Genomic DNA, 9,533 nt, shown 5'->3' with positions numbered 1-9,533 from the left:
AATCGGAGGGGGAGAAGAACCATGAGAGACAATGGACTCTGAAAAACAAACTGAGGGTTCTAGAGGGGAGGGGGTTGGGAGGATGGGTTAGCCTGGTGATGGGTATTGAGGAGGGCACGTTCTGCATGGAGCACTGGGTGTTATGCACAAACAATGAATCATGGAACACTATATCTAAAACTAATGATGTAATGTATGGGGATTAACATAACAATAAAAAAATTTAAATAAAAAAAAAGAAAAACCTTTCTGAGGATGGAGAAAAAAAAAAAAAAAATCTTCTTTTTCAATGTGAGAAACAGAATTCTCAACCTGACCAAAAATAGTAACAGAAACAAATTCTGGCTCATAGGAGGCACTAAATATTAATCCTGGCATATTTACTTAGGTGAAAATAGGTGGGCTTTAAAAAAATTCATTCATGCCTGCAAATTTACCCCAAGCACCTACTATGTGCAAGGTGCTCTTCTAAGGTGATAGAAAGATAGCAGTTAATCTGAGGACAAAAATCGCTATCCATGTGATGAAGCTTAACATTTAAGAGAAGGTGGCAGACAAGCAGAAAAATACATGGCATGTTAAATGGTGATAGGTGCGTCATCTGCATTCAGTGTATGACAAGAAAACTGATGTGGTCAGGGTACAGACGGGATGGAAAGACATGGTGGGAGATTATGCTAGAAAGCAAGTCTGTTGTTGGATGACAAGGCACCTTATATAACGTTCTCAAAGAATGTGCACTTTACACTACAGGCAAATGGAGAGTCATTAAAAAATTCAGTGAAGAATATTATAACTGGATTTGTGTTTAGAACTAAAACTCTGGTAGGAATGCTGAGAATGAATTAGACAGGGAATAAGATGCAGGCCTTATCCTCAGAGACAGTCTAATGTGGGAGACAGACAGTTAAATGCATGTAATACAGTATAATAAGTTCACTAAGAGAAACATGTACCAGCTACATGACAGAGTAAAGGAAATTACCCCTCAGATCAGGGAGGGTTCCCACTTAAATGATCTAAACAAACAAGGGGTCCAAACCAGGGCAATTACAGGAAAGAAACCTATCCTGTCATTTCTACGAGTACTCACAGAGGGGAATGGAGGCAGATTCTCATTTTGAGGATGCTCTCCTTTGAAAAGGAATTCTCTCCCAGTTCCACAAGATGAGAATGAAGCCCAAGTGTCCAGTGTACTTCCAGACAGTGTGGAAGAGATTCACTTATATTTGTGGAGGACTTTTTATTATTTGTATTCAATATATTTAAGTTAAAAACAACACAAAAACAGTTCACCCACTTCTCTCACCCCACTCCCCACCTCTGACAACCACCAATCTCTTCTATCTATGTGCTTGGTTGGTTTGTTTATTAGCTTCCATATATAAGAGAGGTCATACAGTATTCATCTTCCTCTGTCTGATTTATTATACATTCACTTATATTTGTGTATGACTTTTAAAAGATACATTATGTATTAATTGTGGTCTTGAGAAAAATACCTCTGTCACAAAAGAAATACTATTATTTTTTCTATCCAGAGAACAATCCTCCCTAGAAAAGGGACTGAATAAGCAACTAAGTTACCAAGTGTAAGCAGTCAGAGTGTCTTTTACATAGAACATAATCCACTGTTTACTCATTCCTCATTCTCTCAATTTCTATTCTTGCCAAGCAGCTGTTCTCAAACTTCAGTCTGTATCAGCACTAAAAACATTGGGCCACAAGGAAACAGGCTCCCATCGCCATGAAGACAGTCAATGTAAACAACAATAATAATAATAATGGTAAATATATGTGTGTGTTTATGTGTATATATTTATTCTTGATCAGTATCTTTCCTCCCTGATCAGAATGGTCATTGCCTTTACTGTGCCATGTTGCTGGTACCTGTTTCTATTATTGAACTTATCATACTATATTACATGCGTTTAAACGTCTGTCTCCCACATTAGAGTGTCCCTGAGGATAAGGACTGTATCTAACTCATCTCTGACTTTAACAGATCTGGCAAATAATAGGTGTTCAATAAATTTAATCTACGTCTTTGTTTACAGTGGAAGTAATAGTTTAATTACAGAGGAAATAACAACGATAAAATCTGTAGAGAAAAGCACCTCTCCTCTCCAAAACATTAATGCATGGCCATGGGAAAGAGGGATAGTACACAACCAAGTCCGTAACCAAAACCCACAGTATGTAACTTTACTGCTAAACACTGACAGGTGGAAAGTCCATGTGGTAACTGAGGGATTTTTATGCTCTATCCTGTTGAGGAAATTCAGTCCAGCTCCTTTATCTGTGCTGCCACTAATCTTAAAACACAGATCTGGTACATAATAGACACAATTAAATATCATTAAAGGAGGTGGCTGTTTTGTTTTAAACACAATTATTTGGCCTGTGTTTTTTCAAACCACTTTACTGAGGTATGGTTGACATATAAAAAGCTGTCTGTGGGGCGCCTGGGTGGCTCCGTCGTTAAGCGTCTGCCTTCGGCTCAGGTCATGATCCCAGGGTCCTGGGATCGAGCCCCGCATCGGGCTCCCTGCTCCGCGGGGAGCCTGCTTCTCCCTCTCCCGTTCCCCCTGCTTATGTTCCCTCTCTCGCTGTGTCTCTCTCTGTCAAATAAATAAAATCTTTAAAAAAAATAAAATAAATAAAAAGCTGTTCATATTAATGTCTATAACTCCATGAGTTTGGGGATAAGTATACACCCATGAAACCATCACCACCGTTGAGGCCGGAGACATACTCATCGCCTCCCAAAGTTTCCTCTCACCACCTTTATTCTCGTGTGTACGTGTGTACTAAGAACACTTAACCTAGATCTACCTTCTTACCAAACTTTTAGTACAGAACACAGTTGGTGATAGGCACCAGGCAGACTAGTAAGTCCTCAGAACTTAATTATCTTGCATAACTGAAACTTTGTACCCTCTGACCCTCACCTCCCTGTTTTCTCCTTCCCCAGCCCCTGGCAACTATCACTCTACTCCCTGATTCTAAGCGTTTGACTATTTTAGATTCCTTATATAGGTAAACAGAATTGTTTGATAGGTAAATCCAGCTGCCAAAGTGTTTAGCCTTGATGATGATGGTGTGGGTGGAGAGACTGAGGCAAAGGCCCAACTGGAATAGGTTCAAAAAAGAACAGGAGAGGAATTAGAAAAGGCAAGTATAGACAGCTCTTTCGAAGAGTTTTCCAGCAAAAGGAACACAAAAAGAGTAGGCAGTAGTGGCGGGGGTGGGGGGAGAGGTTTGGGAGGGGGGTAGTATGACAAGAACTCAGGACTACCTCGTTACCATTTTTCATCCAATCAAAAAAAATCAAATAACCTAGGTGCAATAATTTATCTTATTTTACCTCAAGATTCTCATTTATGAAACAAGGATTATTACATTTGATCCTCCTTTCAGGAGGTCATACTCAAGAATAAGTCATACAAATATAAACAAATACTGTATATAATTATTGTTCCACTTTAACAACAAACAATAATAGTGCATTTGGTACTGATGAGGAGCAGGGCAAGTGAAGAGTTCTATTCAACACTACCATATCCCATCTGTACAGCACTTTATTAAAAAGCTACCATATGCTAGGTACCTGCCATCACTGATTCTGATTCTCTTGACGAATCTATCAGATGGAGAGGAGGCAGACAGCTTCACCTAACAGACTGAGAAATTAAGATACAGACCAACTGAGTGATAGGCCCAGGATCACTTGACTCAATTCATCAATTCAATTCAACAAATACTTATTGAGCACCTACCATGTGTCAGGCAATTTTCTACATGCTTCAGATATATCAGTGAATAAAAGAGAAAAAATCCCTGACCTCTTGGGGCTGACCTTTTGGGGCAGGGGTGGAGAGGTAGGCTATAAGCCATAAAAAGTAGAGCAGGGCGAAGAGACGCAAGTATGGAGAGCAGGGCAGGGAAGCAGGCTGCAGACGCAAGAGTGCCCAGCATAGGCCTCCTTCAGAAAAGAGATCTGAGACTCAGACTTGAGTCAAAAGACTCAAAGAAGATGGGGGTTATTACCATTATCTGGAGGAATAACAATCTAAGCAGCAAAAAACAACTACAACAGAAGCCTTTAGGAAAGAGGATGTCGTGTATTTAGAGTTAGGAAGCTAATTTGGCTCAAGACAAATGAGAAAGGGGAAGAGTCTGTGAACAACACATCACAGAAGTCCAAATTATATAAATCCTTTAAACCATGACTAGGTAACATGAGAAGTCACTGCAAGATTTTGAGTGGAGAAATGATAGAATCTGACATACTCTGTTTTACTTTTTAAAAATTTTTTAAAGATTTTATTTTTAAGTAATCTCTACACCCAACGTGGGGTTTGAACTTACAAACCCAAGATCAAGAGTCACATGTTCTACTGACTGAGCCAGCCAGGCGCCCCTGACCTACTCTGTTTTAAAAGATCACTGGCGGTTGTGTTGGGAATATTCAACAAAGCTGCAAGAACAGAAGCAGACAGACTAGTTAGAGGCTACTACATTAAAACAGATGAGAAACACTTAATTCTACCCAGGGGTGACATAAGCGCAGGTGGGAGGAAATGGTAAGACTCTAGATATATTTTGAAGGTACAGCCAACAGGATTAATTAAATGATTAAATGCACAGTCTGAGAGAAAAGAGTCCAGAATGATGCCCAAATTTTGGGCCTAAGCAACTGAAAAGACAGAGCTGCCATCAACTGAGATAGGGAACAGATTTTGGGTGGGAGGATCAGGAGTTCAGTCTTGGAAATGTTCAGTTTGAGATGCCTATTAGACAAAGAAGCAGAGATATCTAGTAGGCAGTTGGATATAAAAATCTGCAGTTCAGAAGGAAGGTCTTGACTGAATGCCAAGAAACTGAATGATACCATAAAAAAAGTGAGTATAGATAGTGAAGAGAAGAAGATCAAGCACTGGACCCTAGGCACTCCAGGTCAGGGAAAGGAAGAGAAACTAGTAAAGGAGATGGAGCAAGCAATGAGATAAGAAGAAAACTAAGAGAGTGTGAGGCGGTATCCTGAAAGCCAACTGAATCAAGTATAGGGCAGTGGCGGCGGTGAGGGGTGGGGGGGAGATGAGGGAGATCATCAGCTTTATCAACGGCAGCTAGTAAGACAGATGGAGACTGAGAACTGACCACTGAAATAAATAACCCAGAAATCACGGATGATCTTGATGAGAACAGTATGGGTGGAGAGACTGAGGTTAAGGCCTAACTGGATTGGGTTTAAGAAAGAATAGGAGAGGGGCGCCTGGGTGGCTCAGTCATTAAGCGTCTGCCTTCGGCTCAGGTCATGATCCCAGGGTCCTGGGATCGAGCCCCGCATTGGGCTCCCTGCTCAGCAGGAAGCCTGCTTCTCCCTCTCCTTCTCCCCTTGCTTGTGTTCCCTCTCTCGCTGTGTCTCTCTCTGTCGTAAATAAAAAAAAAAAAAAAAGAAAGAATAGGAGAGGAATTTTTTTTTTAATATTTTATTTATTTCTTTGAGAGAGAGAGCAAGCGAGCAAACAGAGGGAGATGGAGAGGGAGACGGAGAGGGAGAAGCAGACTCCCCGCTGAGCAGGGAGCCTGAAGCGGGGCTTGATCCCAGGACCCCGGGATCATGACCTGAGCCAAAGGCAGACGCTTAATGACTGAGCCACCCAGGCGCCCCAGGAGAGGAATTTTTAAAAGCAAATATATACAATTCTTTCAAAGAGTTTTCCAGCAAAGGGGGAGGACAATAAAAGTAGGCAGTAGTTTGGAAGCAGGGGACTAATAAGGCAAGAGTAATTAGCTGCTGTTTTTGCTTTTTTAAGAAGGGAGAAATAATGAAAAGTATATTCTGATAGAAATGATCCAGGACAGAGTGAAGATTTGCTGATGTAAGACAAGAAATGTAGAATAACTCGAGTGATAACCCAGAGTAGGTGAGACAGGACAGAATCAGATCCAGTGTGCCAGTAGAGAGGTTTCATTTAGAAAAGACAATGGATGGTTCATCTATGGTGTCTTAGTCTGTTTGGGCTGCTCCAACAGAACACCATAGACTAGGTGGCTTATAAACAACAGAAATTTATATCTCAAAGTTCTGAAGGCTGGGAAGTCCAAGATCAAGGTACTAGCAAATTCAGTGTCTAGCGAGGACCTGTTTTCTGGTTCCCAGATGGTGCCTCTTCACTGCGTCCTCACATGGTGGGAGCAAAGGAGCTCTCTGGGGTCTCTTATGAGAGCACTAATCCCAATCATGAAGGCCCCACCTCCTAATACCATCACAATGGGCATTAGGTTTCAACATATGAATTTCAAGAAAACACAAATATTTAGTCCACGGCATATGGTAATAGCTAGGCAGGCAGGCAGAGTGTGTGGGGGTGTAGATGCTGGCGTGTGGATACAGGGGGCAGGGGGAGTCTGTGGAAGTTATTTTCTTATTACTTTAATTCTCTTGGTGGAGTAAGAAGCAAGGTCATCAACTAAAAGTGAGTACAGGGGAAGAGGTTTGAGGGTTTGAGAAGACAGGAGAAAGTGTTAAAGTAGTGGTCTAGGAGAGCAAAAGTATGAACGAACTTGGAAGAGACAGTGTGATTGCCAGGCAGCATTAAATGTCCACTTGAGGCTCATGGTCATGAATTCAAAGTGGGACCAATCAGCAAAGTTGTATGTTTTGTTCCATCTATACATAGTCACATGGATAAGAACACAGAGTTGGTGGAGAGCTGAATTTAAGCAAGGTTGGGTTTTACAAAGGAGAGATATACAAGGGCATGAACATAATGATGAACCATGGAATTTAAGCAAGGTAAGAAGAGGGGTGTGAAAGGTAAGAGATCAACAGACTGGAGGTACCATAGGGTCAAAGATTGTTGAGGTAGGGATTATAGAGGGAATGAGCTGCAAAGACAGGCAGTAGTGGTCAGGAAGTGAAATGTTTACAATAGAGATTATGGAGAGAATGCGGTTTCAATAATGAGAAGGTCCAGGGAAGAGTTTCTCACCCTTGGCACTACTGACAATTTGGACTTTGTTCTTGGGCCATCCTGGGCATTACAGTATGTTTAGCAGTATCGATGGCCTCTACCCACTAGATGCCAGTAATACCAGCCCTCAGTGGTGACAATTAAAAGTATCTCCAGACATTGCAAAATCACCCTGAGTTGAGAACCACTAGTCTAGGGTATGACCACGCGGCTGAGTAGTTGAGATCACCGGAGGACAAGGAGGTCAAGGAACAGAGTGCTGAGAGAACTGAAAGAAACACCTATGAGGTGATTGCAATTGCCAAGAATTCAGACAGAGTAGTACTAGAGAGAGTGACAGGGAACAGGAGCACATAAAACAGATGTCAATAGGTGACAACAGTTAGGAGTGGGTGACATTATCTGGTGAAAAAGCTCAAAGCTGATAAGACTATAAGAACTTACCACTATGGTAAGGCTGGTACTAGAACTTCGGCTCCTTTTCTAGGGCTTTTTTAAATGTCTAGAAGGTGGGCAGACTTCTCCACATGATTTCATACTCAATTAAATTAGACTCACAGAGTCAAAAATAGGGGTCGGTCAAAAACAATTGGCACCATTTCCGACTGCCATATATAACAAACAGCTGAAGGCACATATTTTTGGCTGAAGACCATCCTAAAAATAGGACATAACATCTTGATTTTTAAAAAACCTCTCAATTCTCTTTCTGGCCCTTAGAAGGATGTATTATACTGCCTTTGATTGGAAAAGAAACATCTTTTATTAAATGGTTGCTTTTATCTGTTTGCTACTGAGCAACCATAACCAATGTTTTCTTTATATAAGCAGTCACCTTTACCTTCACATAGTTTAACCACCAAGGAGGACAAAAAGATCTTAATATGAAATGAACCGACTGCAATGCTCTCCAACTGTGTGTCACCTACTCCTCTCACTGCCACCTGGAAAGACAGTGTCTCACCAGATTGCAAGCAGATTTAGAGCAAATGCCCAATTTTCATCCCCACCTCTTAAAAGCATATTCACAATGAAAGTGCTTATTGAAATTAATAGATGCATCCCCTTGATAGGAGGAATAGCTTCAAGATGGCAAATCAAATTGTATTAAATTCTCCCAAATGTAGCCTCATTGCAATAATTAAGTCTTTAAGGAAGCTACACTCATTCAAACTCCATAAGCCCATCTGCAGAATTCTACCCTGTTATGGTTATACTGAATTTAAATTTTATAATGCATAAATGTGAAGCAGAAAAGATGGTGTTCAAGGAAACACGTGATGCTATCATCCAAGTCCTACTCAACTTCACAGATTACCAAATCTAATATCTAAAGCTCACACAGAACAACAGTGAAATCCTCTCATTTTCAAATCCCCAAATAGAAAGTTGTCAGAGCTTAATTGTGATGTAATTATTACACTTTTACATACTGCTTTTATGATGGCTAAGGTATTTTCATATATTGATTCTAAATGGGATGCTTTCCTATTAGGAAGAGACAAGATCTTCAGAGTAAAAACCAGGATTTAAACCTCAACTTGGCCACATTTCACTGTTATGTCACTTAATCTATCTGGTTTCATTTCATTATCTGTTAAGTGAGGATAATACTAACTTAACAGTTACTGTAGAGAAAAAATTCCCTACAGTATGAACAGCATAGTTCTGACACATAACAGTTGTTCAGTAAATGAACCACTGTCCTCATATTGTGTTGTTAGTTAAAACAAGCCTCAGAAAATGGAAACACAATCTCTTCTTGAAAGATCAATAAAATACTTTAATTTTGTTATAATAGATCATGAAGTCAGGCTATAGCTATTTTAGTCTTTGTTTACAATTATAACACAAATGAACATAAAGAGCAGGTGCCTACCTTCCAAACTTTCTTGTTCATCTGAAGTATAAGCATCCATCTGACTTTGTTCCCGTAAGAAACGAATAACTGCATAAACTAAGTGCTTGATAGATGACATTTTAAAAGCTTAAACACTTTTCCTTGATAAGAAAAACGGAAAACAGCGATCCAAGTTATGTTAAAGAATCTGTCAGGAAGGTTATAAATAACTAGATTATAAATTACATCAAAAAAAAATTACATCAAAAGTAAAAAGCAAAAACAGAACCTCTATTACCTTCATTCTTCTTTTTAAAGAGTCAGGAGAACACAAAGTGTTGTTATGGTAACGTATTACATATTTTCACTTATACCCAATAGTATTAGATTGTTAAAGCTTGCAAAAGTAAAATTTTTCTCAAAACATGTAGAACATAAGCTTAGACCCTCACTGAATATCTCACTGTCTCTTAACAGTATATATAGCACAGATACAGATCAGGACAGGGGAATAGATACAGATATAGAAATCCCCAAAAGGCCTCTGTACTAAGTTGAGGGAGATTTCATACTGCTGACTCAGAAGCTGATCTACAATGAGCATCTTCCTCTATTTCATGAGATTTTTAAAAATGTATGTATAATTTACCGTGCACCAACTTTTGTAGGGTTAGACTATTTGAGGAGGAAATATATTAATGGAAGGGTGT

General features: G+C 39.9%; 1 protein-coding gene across 4 annotated transcripts in view; it reads right to left on the bottom strand.

The window, feature by feature from the left end:
* SGTB (small glutamine rich tetratricopeptide repeat containing beta) overlaps positions 1-9,533 on the bottom strand; it is a 45,396-nt gene that overhangs the window by 34,180 nt on the left and 1,683 nt on the right. For all 4 annotated transcript variants that reach the window (XM_032404331.1, XM_032404330.1, XM_032404333.1 and 1 more), the window contains exon 2: positions 8,863-8,984. In XM_032404331.1, coding sequence (XP_032260222.1) covers positions 8,863-8,962 — 100 coding nt within the window. In that variant the 5' untranslated portion in view covers positions 8,963-8,984. The remainder of the gene's footprint in view (positions 1-8,862; positions 8,985-9,533) is intronic.

This window comes from Phoca vitulina, unplaced genomic scaffold (genome assembly GCF_004348235.1).
Source record: "Phoca vitulina isolate PV1807 unplaced genomic scaffold, GSC_HSeal_1.0 scaffold6, whole genome shotgun sequence".
In the NCBI taxonomy this organism is placed as follows: Eukaryota; Metazoa; Chordata; class Mammalia; order Carnivora; family Phocidae; genus Phoca; species Phoca vitulina.
Note: the sequence above shows the minus strand (reverse complement) of the source record. Positions and strands in the feature narration are given on the sequence as shown.